Source organism: Tachypleus tridentatus, chromosome 6, assembly GCF_004210375.1.
Source record: "Tachypleus tridentatus isolate NWPU-2018 chromosome 6, ASM421037v1, whole genome shotgun sequence".
NCBI classification, from domain to species: domain Eukaryota; kingdom Metazoa; phylum Arthropoda; class Merostomata; order Xiphosura; family Limulidae; genus Tachypleus; species Tachypleus tridentatus.
In genome coordinates this window covers 37333833-37353414 of record NC_134830.1, presented here as the reverse complement: position 1 = coordinate 37353414, position 19582 = coordinate 37333833, and the positions used below count along the sequence as shown (strand labels likewise).

Genomic DNA, 19582 nt, shown 5'->3' with positions numbered 1-19582 from the left:
TTTTTCAGATGGGCCACAAAATGTAGAGGCACACATGGCATAGTGGTTGATTCACAATTCATATACTGCTCCACACTTTGGAGCTGTGAGTGTATTATAAGAATGATGGACAAATCCTACCCTTTGATAAGAATATCCCTACAATCGGCTATGAGTGCTGGTCACTAGCAACCTTCCCTCCAGTTAACCATATCAAAATTAGGGACAACGAACATTTAGTGTTGATAGCCCTAAGGTTACATTGTGCAATTTTACACAAACAAAATAAAAAAGTAATAAATATGACAGTCAGAATACCTCACAATTAAATAATATTTAATTCATTTACCATTAATAAGAAGAAAATTAAATGTTAAACATTTAAACAAGAACAGTGATTTTCTAAATGTGAACTGATTTATGAACAAGTTTCTGAATATTCACACATAGCTGGTGATATATGCAGTCAAGAGAGTAACTCTTATGACCACTTTATTAAACGTATACAAAGTAGAACACTAAACTTGGGTTAGTTATTTTGTAGTAAAAACAAAATAGGTTAGTTGGTGGGCCAAGTATTAACAAATGCTGTTTAAAACATAAACCAGAAGACATAAAGCCTTACATAAAATAGTTACAAGTTGGAAAATAATGATAACACAATAGTAGATATTAAACTAGAAAATGATTTATTTGACAAACTTACAACCTAAACACTTAATAAGGTAATACGTTTGATGATGAATGTACTTTCATAAGTAACTATTTAAATATCAACTAATGAAAGGTCATACTTTCATGTTCAGTTGGAAACACAATAAAACTATATGTCTGTATTTTTTTCTCTAAATATTCTAATTGGATTCATGGATCCATGGTCACAACAGGTCATTAGTCAGGATTAGTCATTCATATAGCATCTTCACCACTATTGTCCACCCAACATGTAATGTTTCTGTCTCCCACAAATCCTTATATTTCAAGACTTAGTTTTAAGGCTATCAAAGTTTTTTTTTTATTTGAAAGTTGAGAGAGAGTCATTCCAATCATTTTCAGGTTTTGTTCCCCTTGGATTTTGGTCTAAAACACAGGACTCTGGGATCCAGGAATCAATATAGATGAAAAAGATAGATAACCTTCACAAATGACTCATTTCTCAATCTGAGTTGCCATTTTTAATAAGATTGTATATGTTCAGTGTCATCAGCTCCTTTCTGCAAATTATCACACTGATGGCATCCCACCAGTATCAGTTTTTGTGCACAAGGGTTTGGTACAGTTCGGGATTCTTACCTTCAAACTTTCATTGGTATTACATGGGTTTTGATGAATTGTACCTTTTTGTTCATCACCTTCACTCCCTAGCCCTGTACACACATTATTCCATGGATGACTGGTTACTGTTGATACAATCTCATCAAATGATTCAGAACATTAACCTAGATTCTACTTTCAGAAACAACCTAGGCAGGCTTCATTTTTAGAGTTGAGACATCTGTTCTTGTTTCATCACAACATGTTGCAGTTAAAGTATTTTTATCATGTTTACCAATTCGACTCAGATGACTCCCAACTAACTCCATGCTATGGAACAAGAAGTTTGTCTCTTTCTCATCTATCCTTCTTTCACTGCAAGGATGGTTATTTTGCTTTTGGCAATGTCAGCATCATTTGAATTCCTCATGCCTTTGGGGCAACCATATAAGAGATCTTTTCAATGGTCTCTGTGCAACCACTGGATCATGAACAACAACTCACTGGATTCCCCAGTTTCCTTATTCAGGATCATTCTATTTTATCTTGAGAAGCAGTTACATCAGCACAATACCAAGATATGGATTCCTCTGCTGCCAGCTTGTCCAGTGATATATACATCTTCTTGAATGCCTTGCTTTAGTGATGAGGTGCATATCTCAACAGTCAGAAATTTCGTGGTCTATGAATGGTTGGTAAGGCTTCCCTACACAACATTTTGGGCCTTCTTGATTTCTAAAAGACAATATCTCATGACTTGGGCTAAATAAGGAAACAATTTTAGGTTTCACTCTAACAATTAAATGGCTGTCAGAGTAGCATTACTTCATTGCACCACTTAAGTGACTTCTCTGGGACTTATTGTTACTTAAGTACTCAAGAACTATTTTATTTTTTAATGAAACTTTGTAGAATGGCTGACTGATTGATTGATTTAGTGTTTTATGGCACAAAGCAACTGGGCTATCTGTGCCAAACGTCCTGAAGTTGGCCTTTCCAGTCCTGGTTCCGGATTATGTGTCATAACAGCCATTATTAAAATGTAAAATAACAGATGTTTTAAAAGACACATAGGAAAACCGTAATATAGAGTAGCCACATGTCCAGTAAAAAGGTAAAAGTAAAGTAAATGTAGTAAAATTTGTTAAAGTAAATGAAGGTAAAACAAAACAGCAATTAAAACATAAAATGGCATAAAACCAATGTTGACATCCAGTCTACAAAGTTGTAAAGGACTTTCTGTAGCAGAATGGTAATGAACATAACCCGCCAGGAAGACTAACAGGTAAGTATAAGAACCACCGTCAGTCACCTGAAGTTGGTCTTTCCAGTCCTGGTTCCCGGGTTTTGTGTCATTATGACCAGTACTAAAAGGTAAAGCAAAATTGTTTAATGACATGCAAGAAAAATGTAATAACAACTCACTAGGACGACTAACAGGTAGTTGAAACGTATAGTTCAAACAGCAGCATTAGTCACCTGAAGTTGGCCTTTCCAGTCCTGGTGTCGAGTTATTTAATGTTCTGGCCATATTACAATGTCAAAATGAAACTGTAAAAAGGGAACCACAATTAAAAAGGTGTAATGAATAAATATTCAACACTTAAATGAGATTAAAAAGATTAATAGCCATTAAAAAATTAAAAACTTTATCAAGATGGACAGTGTCACCATCACCAATAACACTGTCCAATGTTACAGATAAACCCTAGGAAAAAACATGTTTAAAATAGTGCCATCATTGAGAATTGTAACGATGGCAAAAAAGTACAATATGGCTTATAGTGATCTGAGTGTTACACAAACTACACACTGGTGCATCAGTTCCAGATAAAAGAAAACGATGAGTTAAATAACTCTCATCAATGCGAAGTCTAGTTAGAACAACTTCCTCCTTCTGAACCTTACGGAAGCCAGATGGCCAAAACCCAATATAGGGTTTTATTTGAAAAAGCTTGTTGTCGCGTTGCTCACTCCAAGTGGACTGCCAGCTGGCATAGAGCCGAGCCTTGATTACAAGACCATAGTCCATGTACGGAATAGGCACAGTGGTGATAGTGCCGGAGCAGATAGATTTAGCTGCCGTGTCTGCAAGCTCGTTCCATAAATGCCAACATGGCCTGGTATCCAGAAAAACTGGATAGAAGTAGCAGTTAATGAGAAATGGGCTGATCGGTTTTGAATATCAGCGAGAACAGGGTGTGAGCCAACGTGTAGCGATTCCAGGGCCAGTATAGAACTAAGCTTTGAACTGGAGAGGTGCGAAAAGCCCCAGTGCAGAATCAAAGTCCTTGGTGATGAATGGAGTCCAGCATCTTTAAGGCCAAGGGTCTGGCAGAGCCATAAACCATTGATCCATAGTCGAGTTTTGATCGAATAAGAGCACGATATACCTTTAACATAGAACATCGATCTGCTCCCCAACTGGTAGTAGAGAGGACACAGAGGATGCTCAATGCTCTTGTGCATTTGACCCGAAGCTGTTTAAGTGTGGTATAAAGGTCAGCTTACGGTCAAAGATAAGCCCCAAGAACTTGGTCTCAGGGACCACTGGCAGCGAAACTTCATCGATATAAGGTTCAGGATTAGGATGAATACCCCGTTGGCGGCAAAAGTGCATGCAAACGGTTTTAGAGAGAGAGAAATTAAAGCCGTTCGCCATAGTCCACTTCAGTACATGATTGAGGACAGTTTGTAGTTGCCGCTCAATATATCTTATGTTCGGCGACTGACATGAAATGTGAAAGTCTTCGACATACAGCCCATTTGCAATAGTGAGAGGGAGTTGTTCAGTGATGGCATTTATCTTTATACTGAAAAGTGTGACACTCAAAACATAGCCCTGATGGACTCCAAGTTCCTGCAAAAAAGAACAGGATCAAGTTTTACGAGAGCAGTGAAGGTGGACCAGTCTGCCTGATCCAGCTTCACCCGGGCCACGCGGGAAAGGTGGCGTCGACCATGGCCAGTCTCTCTCAAAAGTATAGGAAAATAATCACTGCCCAGTGGATTATTGTCAACCCTCCATGAAAAATGGGAGAATAATGAAGGGGAGCAAACTGAAAGATCAATAGCTGTAAAGGACTGACTCGGTGCATGAAAATACGTGGAAGAACCAGTGTTGAAAAGAGAAAGATTGTGATCAGAGAGCATATGCTCTACAGAGCGACCCCTCCCATCAAAAACAGCATTTCCCCAGAGGGGATGATGTCCATTAAAGTCCCCCAGGTGTAGAAAGGGAGAGGGCAACTGTTCAACGAGAGCATCAAGGTCTGATTGATCATATGTCTCACCAGGGGACAGGTAGAGAGAACAAATAGTGATGGTATGACCCAAGGAAACACGGATGGCTACAGCCTCCAAGGGTGTGTTGAGTGACAAAGACAAGGTGTTTGTTGTAGTTGTGGAATGAAGTGCAGCAGTATATGTCCTAGATGGAGTGGCGGGCAGCAATTTCTGAGCCTCAGGATAACTAATGTTATGAGTTGTTTTCAAATGCTGCACTTCTTTTAATTCCAACCATTTTGGGCAAGAACAAAAGTAGGAAGGGTAAGAATCATTGCAGTTGACGCAATGTGGGTCCATGTCACAGTCATAGGCATCGTGGTCCTTGCCACCACAACGAGCACATGTTAGGAAACCACGACATGATGTCTTTGAGTGGCCGAACCACTGACTTTGGAAACATCAAAGAGGGTTTGGGATGTATGGCCGTACCCTGCAAATTAGATAAGCTGCCTTGATGGTGGCAGGTGCACGTGATGATGTAAATGTCAAAACAAGGGTATTTGTTGGCAGTGTAACTCCATCTTTGCGAGTGGAGATGCGTCTCACTGCAGAAACTCCTTGAGTGGAGAGACAAGCGAGAATCTCTAACTTGGGGACGTTCTTCAAATCCCTCTCAACAGTAACTCCTCATGATGAATTCAAAGTAGCATGAGGGGTAACATCAATAGGTATATCCTTTCTTGCCGTGGAATTCAAGAGGAGTTCACTGTGGTGGGTTGTGGATGTTTCAACTAATACGTCTCCAGATCGAAGCTTCTATACTGACTTTGGAGAGCCAGCAAGACCCTCTAGTCCCTTCCAAATAAAAAAGGGGAGCATTTGCCCTAAAGGTTTTTCTGAAAGAGAATGTAATATAAGAAAATGGGGTACAGGTGTTACAGATGTTGAGGATTGCTGCTCAGAGCCTTCAAGACGTGGTCGATTACTTATTGACTGTTTTTTCATTATTTTATTTAAATTTCTTCTTCGAGGATCCATAGAAAAAAAGAAAAATTTCGGTACCCACTAATCCCACCCACCATGGAGCCCTATAAGGGGACGCATTACAATGTCATGCAAGGACACTGCAGCAATGCCAGGGTTTCGTGAGCACTATATCCAAACACCAGCATCAGGCACAATGTCCACAACACCCATTGAGAACTTCCAACACTGGGACTTGGTTGACTCTAGCCCAAGTGCACCAGCCGATTGACACAAGGGGGGCCACCCAAAGGGCGCCCTTCTACAGGAATTCAAGGCTAAAGTGGTGTGTTAGGGTTGGACTCCTCAACCACCAGGATCTTCTCCTCCCCTTCACGGATCACCATGCACGACAAACATGTGGGTGGATGTTTAGATCCCAGAGAAGGTAACCAGATAAAACAGAACCTTCCCTGGGATGTCCCCTCACCACATACAGGAATCCACACCAAGGGGTTGTGGAATGCACAGCAACAATCTATCAAAGAATATTTTATTTCTCACTTTTACACAATTAAAATCAAGAAGAAATTATGTACTTTTACATAATATTTCTTTTATAAGACTATCATTACATTTTACAAACATTGGATAAAATTATACTGGTTGCCATGGTGATAGTTTTTATTTACATCAATCAGATCATGCGTACTCTTTCAATTAAACAATACAAGCAGTGCTGCTGAGCAGGAAAAAATATATACATCTACTATTGAGTGTAATAACTTTGTCCCTGTGTTGCCTTCATGTACGACACAAAAAAATCATACATGGCCTTATTTGAAAGACATACTTTCACAGAAAACAGTAGTGGGAAATTTACTGAAGTTGCAGCATACAAGTATTTGCTTAGTTCAGTAGGGCTCTTGTTCACAATGAGACCAGCTAATCTGGCTAGAGGGAGTGTTAAAATTAGATACTGCTGAAGCTAAATGATAAGTGGGGATTTAAGTTAAACATAAACTATTTTTAATAATGCATTCAGTCCTTATTTTTGCTAATACTTTTCACTGTATTGTTACTTGAGTACTGTATATATTCAGTACTAACTTTTTACTTGAGTAAATATTTTCTGAAATAATAGTACTTTTCCTGTTGTAAATGTTATCATTGCTTTACCCACTTCCTAGATGGTGTCTTGCATTTCCAGTCAAAGAGGCACTTGGTTCAGGGTTCTTTGTCTTTGAACCTTAGATCTCCTTTCTCAGGACCACTCCTGCCATGTCATCCTACTCACTTGCCATGTTCCATGGGTGAGGACTTCAGTAACAAATCAAATTATCTCAACCCAAACAGGTTCTCCCCACAGAATAGATTCTGATTTGCAAGTTTTCTTCTGTTGGATGGACTCTCACTTTGATACACTGATGATTGGTTGATTGGCCACTTGTTGGAACATACAACCACTGACAATTTGGTCTCTAGTACCTCATCCTTCAGCTTTTGCAGTAGATGCTTTCTATCATGATGGAATGAGATTACAACTCTAGGCCTTCCCTTCAATTTGTATGTTACCCATGGCCTTAGCTATGATTTATTCCAATCCATAGTTGGGTACTTTTAATAGCACCAGCTTTGCAGCTAAACCCTAGTTTCTGTTTATGCAGTACTTTCATGAGTATCCCCCCTCTTCTACTTCCTCTTTTATAATCTCTCTGAAGGCAACCATCATCTGACATTGCACACCAAACTATCCATGAGCTCAAGCTTCAGGCATGTAGATTATGTACTCCTTTGCACATTAACAGTGTTCAATTTCTAGGATTACCATATACCTGGGGCAGCCTTTGCTTAGTCCTGCAATGGACATGTGTCAATGGAAACGGCACACATGTCACCATTGGTGTATTGAGAGAAGGTTGAATCTGCTTTAATCAGAAGCACCAATCATAACTCATTTTTAGTCTGGTTTTGTGTCAAGAATTTTACATCTTCCAATGTTTCACTGCATGAGGCAGCCTTATTTAACACTTTTCAATCACACAGACAAAATATTCTTTGAGTCCCTAGTACTCTCTGGACTACCTGTGTTGTTTTGAGTTCCTTCTCCCAAATGGCCATTGCAGTTACCTAACTGGTAAGTAAAGGTGGCATTACATTACATTTATCAACATCCATTTGAGTCCTTGGCCTCACATGCCATGTATTACTTGTCCCTAAAGTTTATTTTTTGTTGCTGCTGACCTATAGACATTGCTTGTTGGAGTAGTTTGTGCTGATTATGTACAGGATGCTTTATCTTTCTTCCCATGTTCTCCAACCAATTCTTCTTACCCAGTACAATGTCACCAGTTTATCTAATATTTCTTACTTCATGACCAATCAGATCTTGATAATATGTTATATTCAGTGAGGATCTTCAAGATTTTGTTGCCTACATTTATTCCTTTAGAGATGCTAGACAACAACGTGTCATTAATTGGAGTCATTCAGTTTTCCAGGATTTATCTCTAGTTTCATTGACTAGGTGGGTATGAATTTGATCCATATTGTTAATTCCGGGCTCTCTTTCAAAGTGAGGAAACTCTTGTAAGTGATGTCTAATCAGTACTATGTTACATATTACAATTTTAAATCTCGTAAAACTGATTTAAATTGTTATTTAAATTTAGAATTTCAATAAATGTTGATGTTTATTCAATTTATGATACTTGCCAGCAAGGTTGATACACAAACTTTATTTTTACAAGTATATTTTAATATACAAACAGTAACACAATTCATAATAACGGTTATTACAAGTGATGATCTATATACAAAAAAGTTTTACAAACTTACAAACAATATTCACTCTTCCATCTTCTCTTGTACTTCCTTGATACTTTATCAAGGGTTCAAAATGAGTAAGTTAATTTCAAGTTAATGTGGATACAATTAATTTAACAGGGAGCTAGCTAGCTCTGTATTCTTCTCTTTTTTTGCTAGCAACATGAAAAGTTTTCTCCAAAAGAATTTTTTTATAAAAATACTAATATCTGATGTGAATCCACAGAACATAAATAGTTTGTAATGTTCAAAATCTATAAACTTTCCTGGTCAAATGTCTCAAGATGACCAGTTAATAAACATTAATCCCAGTTATAGCTTCCAAAGTTTATAGCACCCCAACTATAATACACCAGTAATATATACTGTCTCTTGGTACATCATGTTTGTTACATTTATAGGTATGAAGAGAGTTTCTAGAAATTTCAGCCCACACAACAATATTGACAATACGCTAGAATTTAAGTACACATTTATTTTGATTCAATAATCTTTATTGAATATAGATTTAACAGTATAACTTGTGTAAATTTTTAAATATAAGCTAAATTTAAACAAACATCTATATTAAAGAAGATACTACAATAAATTTATGGCATCAGATTCCTCACTTTATATTTTTTTAGTGGCCCAGTTGGGTCTCCCTCAATACTTTTATTTCACATTATTTGTGCAATCTAATATTATTTTCATCTGAGGGTTTTTTGACTACCCATGTAACTGTCTCAACCACTTTTGGTAGATCATTATTACCATTCTTATCTCATCTTTACTTTTCAGGATCCCACTCTGTGGTTAGTGTTGCCAAGCAGATATGCTTTTATGAAACTAATTCTGCACTAGCAACCACTATTTAAATATATATTTTATCTACTTTGGAACAGGCTGTGTATAAGTTGGGTGTTATACAAGACCACCTAGAGGCTGACCAGATGGTATTACTATATTATGCTGCACCATCACTCATAGACTACTGTTATTTGTAAAGCATAAAGGAATCTTGCCCATCCCTGCTGATCATCAGTTGAATAAATTAGGATTGGTTTACTTTTAAAAATATATTGTATTGATTCACCTCAGGACATTCCAGTGTGCATTGCCCCCCAGATTCTACTAGTGGAACTAGGAAGTCCTTGCCACACCCTGTTTGCAGTCAGTGGGGAAGTGGACAGAGGCTTTTCCTCTAGAGTATTATATTGAAAAATCCTTCACACTTGAAGAAGAGGGCAATATTGGGGGCCCTCCTTCCCTGGTCCCAGGATGATTTTTCCCCAAATATTAATATGAGGCACCAGCCCACATGGCTCTTACTCATAATACCAGTTCAGGTTTCACACTCAGCTATTTAGAATTGGTTCAGAACATTGTTCATGGAAAAGAGTCCATTGTCTCCTTGAAGCAGAGTGGTCCCATCTTGGGTCTTTGGATGAGCACAGTTTTTTCCACATCCTTCCCGTAATTCCAGAGACAAGATGAATTTTCCTTCCCTTTCAGTTGGGAATTGAAGATAGGTGTTCACAATTCCAGACTGGACAAGTTCTGTTTCCTCGTTTCGATCCCGAGGTGTTGTCTTTCAGACTTCTTCAGGTTAAAAAGTTTTGTCCAATTCACTATTGCATACCTACTCATGATTTTGGTGGCTTGAAACACATCACTGTATAGCTACATGTTAGAATACACTCACAAATATATATTATATATTGCAATCCAAATGCTCTTGCTACCACCTTGGGATTTTGGGTCCATGGCCTTGTAATTCTAACTTCAAACAGTTGGACCACAGCCACTTGATTGGGGCCAGATCAGTAGTGATGATAAATCATGTAACATTTCACCCACAGTACAAGAATTATGTTTTGGATGAAGATAAATATGTTTTGGATGTAATTCAGTTCTCCCATCAGACTGGCAGTCTTCTGTTGACACATCCTTCTTACATTGAATTCTAGCTGTAATGTGAGTAAATATAATTTTGAATTTAACATCTTCTCAAATGTAAAATGTAGTTCCAATAATACATACTTCCTATCACACTCTCCTGCCCTTTTATTCATTAAGAGATGATGTTAGAGACTGTGGATTGAGTCAGTCACAAAGAAGCGACAACATTATTTGAATGAGGTGCTTATGTACAGTACTAAGATAGAAGATACATTGACATAAGTGGAGAGTATCCCAAGACAAATATCACCAAGGTTAATTATGTGGAGTATCAAAGACTGGAGCAAGAGGAAAAAAATCAGATCAATGCTTATATGGGCAAAGGAAGAAGCCCTGGCTATCAAGTTATAGTATGTCAGGAGGAAAGTATTATTGGAAGTACATTTGCAATTTAAGAAAACTGTAAATATAAGGATGCCACTATAGTTTGAATGTTCTGAAGTAATGTTCAAGTATATTCACCCTCTGTGTTAGAAAAAAGTGCACCCAAACAGTATATCAAAATTTCACTTTCAAGTATTGATAGATATCTTTTAAGGAACAAAAAACAACTTGTATATGCAGACCCATCAGGGAATAAGGAGTTATTAATTAAAATAATGGAGAATGCAGCTGATCAAGAAATGTTCTTGATAACAGACATTAAATTAGTAACCCTAAATTACTGGTGTTTTAATTCAATAGCATCAATTATGCAAGGATTCCAGGGACTCAAGCATTTAGTTTATTTCGAAACTTATGCCTAAACGTACCTGAGCATAGCCACCAATAGTTTTAACCTTATGTTCAAAAGCACCTATCACAAACTTTGGGTTATTCTGATGAAACAGTGAGATTCAACTGTCACTATTATGATACACTCACAGTTACAAAGTGTGGAGTGCACTTTCACAGCTACAGTATTTAACCATTAACTTTTAAATTCAATCTTGATACATAACCACAAGGCAATGCTTGGACCAAAGAACATTTAATGAAAATGAAGTTATGAGTGTTTATTGATAAAATGAGAGCTTCACATCAACAAAATATAATAACTTATGACTGCATACTTAAATGGTACAGGGCAGGACAATGTGTTTTATACACACTCTTTTTGATATGCAAATATTTAATTTTTTTAAATTTCAGTTTATTTTGGATGAGGAATGTTACCTGGTTAAACACATTTTAATTTTGCTTGTTTCAATAACAATACATGATATTGTGTACTAAATGGTAATTAGCCAAGTTTCTTGCAAGAAAGATGGGTAACAATACCTGCAACTAGAAAGTAGTCTTGTTTGTCATTTAATTAGATAAATGACCAAGAGTTTCCACCATGCCAGCACAAATGGACAATGGCCACTTGTAGAATAGCATTCCCTGTGCAAATCTGGCTTAAGTTGTTATTGTATTTTTTAGTATTCTCCTCAGTTATTCATATTCGTGTTGAAATTTTAGATTCCTAAAGAATTTATATATATTGCAGAGATCTTACACTTGAGGTTTCGAAGAGATTGTGCAGAAGTTTTTAGATCTATGGTAACATTTGTAACTTCTTTATAATTTTATATATTTTAACTTGGTTTAAAAGTACTCAGCTTTGTAGTTTACCATACAAATGGGGACCAATCACTAGACTGGTGAGGGAGAGATCACTTTGTTTTATTTCCTCTTTCTTGCAAGTACAACACATGACAAACACTCTTGCTTTTGGTGTTTCATATTGCAATTGTGCTTTTGTGAATAAACATTGTACTTTTACACCTTTCAACTTTGAGACTTTCTTTCAGTCATACCCAGTTGGTGATCTGAAAGATGCACAGTCACACACCATAGACTATTTTGTAAGAGCCTCTAATTAGTGAGTCTAACTGACTGCTTTGTAAGAAAATCATTCTCAGGAAAATACCACATTTATAGCAATTATATAATATTTACACGATAATAAAATTACTAGAGATATTTTAATTCTGTGAATCGTCACCACTTAATACATGTGTTTTGAAACACTCAGTGTGTGTATTTTGAATGGTTCCTTATAAAAATGCATATTCTTTGTACAGAGATTGTCATTTCCAAAAACCATAATCTTAACAAAAAAACAGAAGAACTTGCCCAGATAGACAAAAGCAGGCCAGGAGGTTATCTTTCACAATCTCACAAGTTGAAAAAATCTAGAACTTGACACAAATATCAATTGAAAGTATGAATATGGTATGCTGTATGCTATGTCAAAATCTAGTTCTGTACACTATGTCAAATAAGAGAGAATTTGGATGCACAGTATAAGTAAAATAGTACACAACATTAATTAACAGTTGTGACATCAAAGTATACGAACTTGCAAATAGAGAATAAACAAGATGCTACAGGAAAAGTAGATATCTAAATAATTTCTATTATAAGATGCTTTAGAAGTAAAAAATGCAATCCAATTATTATTATTTATCAAAAAGATAACCTTGAGGCCTGTTTAATCTATGCAGTCAAAGAATTTAGAAGATTTAACAGCAGTAAAATAAAGAAAAGTTTTCTTTAAGAAGGTGAACAATTTGCAATGTTACTGAACTATGCTCTGTTTCCCAAAATGTATAGTACAATTGCAAAAGGAATTGCAAAACATGTTCATAGGGGGTTACATAAAGTGCCAAGAGCTTTTCATTTTTAATAAGTAACAGAAATCCACATAAATCACATTCAGGGTAAAATTGCATTCATTGTTCTAATCGGGTTTTTTTTTAAACCAATACCAGCATTAAATTTGCAATCATTAAATCATGTGGCCCTGTGGTGGTATTCTGAAGTAATATTTTAGTATTAATAACAGTAATGGGAGTCAAAAGAATGAAAACTGAAAAAAAAAAGGAATGCCTTGATGCACTACATCCAGTGGTCAAGAATTTTTATTTACAGTTGCTTTTTGGTAGAAACATTTACACCTTGAAATATAAAAATAATGCATCACAATCATTAAATACATTTTTTAGAAAATTTCAAATATTTGATTATACTGCCATTAATTTTTAAAAGCACTAAAATGGAAGGAATCATAAAGAGTGTGTTGTTATATTATTTACTTGTATGTTACAGAATACGTGTATTCTTTATGCAGGGACATCAACTGCATTTTGAGCTGTTGAACTTCAAATTCATCAGAAATTCAGAGAATGATTTTAGTATGTTGATTTATCTTATTTAAAATTTGTTTATAGAATATTCTACAGTATACAGAACATTCTCTAGGACAAGCCCAGGCAACCCATCATTCTACCCTAAGATATCTCCTGTCATTTTAAACGATGCTCTCCCACCCCCTCAGTGGCACGATAGTATGTCTGCAGACTTATAACAGTAAAAACTGGGTTTCAATACTCATTGTGAGAAAAGCACAGATAGCCCATGGTGTAGCTTCGTGCTTAACTTTAAACAAGCCATTCATTGCCTTGACAATGGTTCTTCAGAAATGATTTGTTTCCTTTATTCTGCAGCAAAAGCAACAGTAGGGCTACTGAACTCAGCAGTCACTACAAGCTCCAGGTAAGGCCATATAATACAGGCTTGTGTAAGCTTCAGAGTGTGATTACATAGTATCCCTGGCTACCATGCCATTGTTATTGTATTTTCAAAATTCTGCAGGCCTTTGACATATGCTAGATGTACCTAAATAAGTTAAAATCATTTGTGACCCTTTGAGCTTGCTTCTCCCCACATCTCAAGAAAATTGTCTACACTACTGATCTCCGCTTAATTTTGTTGCCCAGTTCATAACAGGAAATTCTTCTATCCTCTTCTTAAAATTTGATTTTTTTTAAAAATTGGATCCAAAATATCATTTTTACTTGTCTCCACATGTAATAAAACATCACACCGAACTTAAAATATTCCACAATTATGACATTATTAACAGCTGTAGAGTTTCTTTAAATGCTCTGCAACAAATTCCAATTAAAACCCAAACTCAGTCAATCATCTCAATACTATTAACTTGAATATACTCACTTAAATAGGATCTAACTCACATTTTTACATGTAGAGCCACTCCTCGACTTAGTAATTTATCCCTATTAGTGACAACAATACACTTAACGAGAAAAGCCTAGAAGAGTGAGATCACATCAAATGTATTACAAAAGCCTTCTGCAACAATTAAACTACATACACAACAAATGAATTGTACATAGAAATACATAGCTAAACTTGTCATATTTATTGCTTTTAAAATAACTTTTAACACTTGTTATGAAACTAAATAATCATTAAATAAAGTAAAAAATAACTTTGAGACTATACAGTCTTGTATATCCAACATGAGAATTGTCTTTTAGAAAAATATTTATTATATACTCTTCAAAAAAAGAAATGCAAAAGGGATATTTTTGTTATTTTAAAGAGAAATATATGTAATAATGTTACAATCTCAGAGTATGTGCTGTTACACGTGTTAAGGCACCGATTGTCAGACCAAAATGACAATAAACGTTGTGCACTTTGAAAACGGAGGAAAACAACGGATTTTTCGCCAAAACGCATTCGTGTCCAATAAATTTGTTTGAGAGATCTGCATGTTCTGCAAGTGCAACATATGCAAAATGCCTGTAAAAGTGACAGGTTCTCAGTTTCCATAGCTCAGTGTTAAGCCACCGACACACAATACAGTTACGCCAAGACTGACTGAAGCACAACGCAACAACGCCATTGGTCGCTTGGAAGCAGGCAAATCTCGATCAGAAGTTGCCAGAGCTGTGAATGTCCACCCAAGCACCACTACAAGGCTATGGAATCATCACCAACAACATGGATCAACTCGTGACCGTCCACAATCTGGCAGATCTCGTGTGACCACGCCCACACAAGATCGCTATATCCAGTTACACCATCTTGGGACAGGACAACCACTGCGACATCTACTGCCTCAACAGACCTTTTGCACATTTGAGGGAATCTTACGGCTCAACGATACGTCGACGAGGTCCTTAGGCCCCATGTGCAACCCATTATGGTGAACGTTAAATGTTTTTCAACATGATAACGCCCGTCCTCACACAGCCCGACTCACCACTGTCTTTTTAAGACACAACAACATCAATGTTCTTCCCTGGCCCTCCAGATCACCAGATTTAAACCCCATCGAACATCTTTGGGACAAGTTGGACCAACGTCTGAGATGGCGACAACCTCAACTGCAGACTCTACCTCAGCTTGCAGCAGCTTTGCAGGCTGAGTGGACAGCCATTCCAAGATGTGATTCGTCATCTTGCTTCCATGGGCAGGAGATGCCAAGCAGTTATTGATGTTCACAGGGGCATACTCATTATTGACGTTGAGTGGCATTAAACTTCAACTAGTGAGTATGGACTTTGCCTTTGCAGACTTTGGATGTTCAGCAGTGAATGTGCAAAGTGTCACATGTCATACACAAGTACCTGGAATAAACTTGTTAACAATTTGTCTCATATTTTGCCTTTCTTTTTTTTTGAAGAGTATATTTTTTATTATACACAGAGATTGTTTTCAGTTCATTCTAAAAGTCTTATTATATGGTCTAAGGGCTTGTGGATTTTTATGTTCTAAATTGAAGTCACTGTCTCCTGGCTCTGAATCTATGGCAACCACACTTTCCATGCCAATCTTTGTCTCAGTGGCTGCACCAATTAGATCTCCTCACCTTTCAGAGTATCTCTACAATAGATTGTTATCATAGATCGTGGTTTTCCCATCTACCTTTGCTTTATAGTATACTATATTGTTATATTCCTGCAATTCAAAGGGTCTTTTCCAATGCAATGACACTTTGTTGTTGGCAATGGGTAGCAGAACTGAGATATTCTATCTGATCCTGAAATGTTGATCCTTGGGCTACGTGTCACACAAGAGCTCTTGACTACCTTTGTGTTTAACTTTCACTGTAGAACTGCTTTGTAGGTCCAATACAGTACTGTCCAGTCCTCAATTCTTTAGGTTTCTTCCCCTTTTTCTTGCGATCAACTTCCTCTCAGGCACTGTCCCAAATTTTCTGAAGCAAAGAGTTTTTCTCAATGCTTCCTTCAGTTCCCATGGACATGCATTTTGAATGTCACTTTCGAAACTTAAAGGGGCTCTTATTACTAACTTGTTCTTCTTGTTCTAACTTTTCTTGAGCTATTGTGGTAACTACAGGTACCTCATTAGCTTCTTTTCTGTCTAGTTTATCCAACCTTCTACTATCTGGTATGTTTCCAATCATCAAATAATAAATTGGTGTCTTCATACACATGACTCCAAGGTTTCTCACTTAGTATGGAGTGTCCACCTGTATTCTAGCTATGGGAAGCTTTCTCACCATCCCATCAATCAGCACATACCTTGCCCATCATTTGAAACAAGAGTGATTCTCATTACTGCACCCAGTATCTCATAGAACCTTTACTTTCTTGTCCTTGGCATAGCATTCACTTACAGGCATGTTTTGATTTGTTGGCACCTCTTTATGTTTTTCACACACTCCAATAACTACTGGTACCATTGACCCATTTGCTGACTTCAGCTGACCATCAGTGGTGCATTGTTTAATCATGATGGTAGCAATTCCTTCTGTTGGTTAATCTGAAATGTCTTGATTCTGTTTCTTCTGGCAGCACCATATATTTAGATAGCTCCAGCTTTTTTATTGAGAGTTCTGAAGTTGCTTGTTGACAATAGATGTGTACTCACTGACAAAGTGCCTCATTGTATAACAAGCATAGCATACCTTCACCTATTTTACTGTTTACCTCCTGTGACTTTATGTGGAATCCTGGTAATATTCATCCATTACTTGTTTTGACTTGAACTGGTTATCCTTGAGCTTGCCAGTAATACTCCCTCCCTGGGATTCCATATACTGTTCTGCCAGATTGATCATCTCACCTAAATCTGTTGGTGTTCTCTCCTTTAGAAACAGTGACATATTAGTGGAGCACGTGATCATGAACTCTTCACATATTAGCATTTTCACACTTGGCAACATTAGTCAACCTTATAAATGTGCCACAAATACAAATACAGTTTTTCCAGTGAAAATTTGACTTCACTGAATTTCTAGTGAAAACCTTCCTTGGTAAATTTATGACATTTCAACAACACTTTTTACTTTATTCCCTGACATCATGTCTGCAAATGCTTGTACGTCTTTTCCTGTAAAAATTGGACTGAGACAGTTGCCTTTTCCCAGTTATGAATTTGGGGAAATCTTTCATACTTCTCAAAAAAACATTCATGTTGTCTTTTTGTTTACCAAATTTGGACAGGTTTGGTCAATTGACTTGACCCTGTTCTCATTCTTGGGTCTTCATCTTTCTGTTGAAGAGCTTTACAATCTCACTTGTTCTCTAATTCTGTCTGTATGTATTTCCAGTTGCCCCTTTCCTTCTTTTAGCCATTCTTCACAATACAATCAATGCTAAGTTCACCTATGTTATCACAGTTCTATGTGTAGCTTTAAATAATTGTCTTTTTCATCAAAAATCCACAAAGTTTGTTCAGTTACTTTAGTACTCAGTTGAGAAAATGAACAATTTTTCTCAACTCTGTTATTACAATACAAACTGTAAATATTACACTAACAGTCGCCACTATACACTTTATATGGCTAAAATCATGATCATCCAGTCTATACACACATTTTTCTTCTCATTTTTCTCAACTTTTGGTAATACACAACAGAAAAACCCACCCCTCTAGTAACAATATTACACATACAAGCGAAAACCTAGAAACTTCAAGTGAAATCATGTTAACAATATTACAAAAGGATAGCACAACAATCAAATTACCTACACAATGTTCAACTTGTACAGCGTTACATAATGAAACTTACCATAACTCTCATAAAATAATTATTTTTAACACTCTTCTGATGAAAAGATAATAACCATTAAACATTAAAATACTAAATAAATGAAATAATAACTCCAACACTGAACAGCGTCATATATCCGATACAACTTACGTTTTCATTCCCATCTCTGTCTGTCCTTTCCCTAGTTCCTTGTCTGTATAAGCAAAATACTGAAATCTATTACTCAACAGAGTTATTTCTACAGTTTCTATCTTTTTGAAAGTTGTTATACCTTACATACAAATGTTAAGTTCATCATAAAATCCTGCTGCTATTTCCAGCAGTTTACCCTTCACTTTATCTACACCTCTGTGTTATTTAGGGTGCTGTCACATTTTTCCACCAATCAAAATCACATTTCACATCTTCACTACTACCTCTATTAAAGGTACATTCCAGTCTGAATTCCTAAATAAAATCTAATGTGTTTATTAAATGTATTAAATAAACTTACCACATCTTAATTTGTTGCTGTATATCAAATTTTCTATGAAATGGTTAATAAATTGTTTAAACTGTAATTTACTAAATGAGGAAATACAATATTTCTATTAGGATAACAAATAAATTTCATTTTACCAGAAGAGTCATATAAACAAATATTGCTTGGGCAAAGGATTTGCTGCCTCTTTTTGATAGTTTACTGAAAACATTTGTACGATATTACTTCATATAAAGTTAATTCATCAAATATAACTATGCCCATTATATATTACAAGAAGAGACTGAAATAAAATAAAAGGTTTAAATATATAAATTTATTCACAACTGAGTATGTGAAACTCTACTCGTTTCACAAAAAGTAACTTCCTTAACTCCACTAGATCCTTCTGCTTCAATACTTCCTAGTGGATCATACACTGATGCAACAATTGAAAGGACACACCTATGAGTTAATAGTCATACTGGTAGGCAGAGGCAGAAATTGAATTCATCTGATTCGATACACCACTGAGTGTTGAAAACTAGTTCAATGGAAAGCTCGTCAAAGTAGATCTAAGTTCTTCAGTTCTTTAGCTCTTTCCGACTCAGGGACTGCCATCATAACCTCAAGGCTTTGGAAACGAACTTGTGAAATCGAAGATTTCCTGCATAGCATGAGGCTTGGGCACCTCTTATCAGCTGGATGGCTTCTTGAGATGAGCTACAACTCGCCAAGCCATCATCTACATAAAAATCTTGCTCAAGGAAGTCACAGACTTCTTCAGAGAATCTCCCACGTTCATCTGCTGTAATTCTCTTCAAACAAAAATTTGCACAAGCTGGTGAGGATGTAGCACTGAACAAGTGCACTTTCATTTTGAAAATGCAAGGGGTTGTCGAAAGATCACCATTTCTCCACCAGAGAAATCTCAGATAGTCTCTGTGTTCAGGATACACATGAAACTGGCAAACCATCTTCTCAATGTCCCCATAAAAGCCACAGGTTCATCTCGAAACCTAAATAGGACGCTGATCAAGAAATTCATCAGTTCTGGGCCTTGGAGAAGTTCGTCATTCAGGCAGTCTCCTTGATAACAAATGCTACAATTGAACACAACTCTGATCTTT

At 36.5% G+C, this 19582-nt stretch overlaps 3 protein-coding genes across 7 annotated transcripts in view; 1 reads left to right on the top strand and 2 right to left on the bottom strand.

Moving 5' to 3' along the window:
- Positions 1 to 18669, bottom strand: part of LOC143252265 (uncharacterized) — a 55674-nt gene extending 37005 nt beyond the window's left edge. For 2 of the 5 annotated variants that reach the window (XM_076504140.1, XM_076504141.1), the window contains exons 1-2: positions 18143 to 18551; positions 2659 to 2784 (exon numbers count right to left, since the gene is read on the bottom strand). Coding sequence is in view for 1 of the 5 variants with exons in the window: in XM_076504144.1 (XP_076360259.1) it covers positions 15259 to 15507 (249 nt within the window). In the remaining 4 variants the exon portion in view is untranslated. Of the gene's footprint in view, positions 1 to 2658; positions 2785 to 8146; positions 10200 to 14278; positions 16190 to 18142 lie in introns of those variants that run through there. The other 3 variants (XR_013028905.1, XM_076504144.1, XM_076504143.1) reach the window with 3 other exon arrangements.
- The window catches only part of LOC143252264 (uncharacterized), a 260355-nt gene that overhangs the window by 179927 nt on the left and 60846 nt on the right, over positions 1 to 19582 (top strand). The window lies entirely within an intron of this gene.
- On the bottom strand, positions 16196 to 18136 carry LOC143254442 (uncharacterized). Its single transcript, XM_076509629.1, has 2 exons — positions 16940 to 18136; positions 16196 to 16525 (listed from the first exon to the last, which is right to left on the bottom strand). The coding sequence occupies exons 1-2, from the start codon at positions 17159 to 17161 to the stop codon at positions 16448 to 16450; spliced, it is 300 nt and encodes a 99-aa protein (XP_076365744.1). The 5' UTR covers positions 17162 to 18136; the 3' UTR covers positions 16196 to 16447.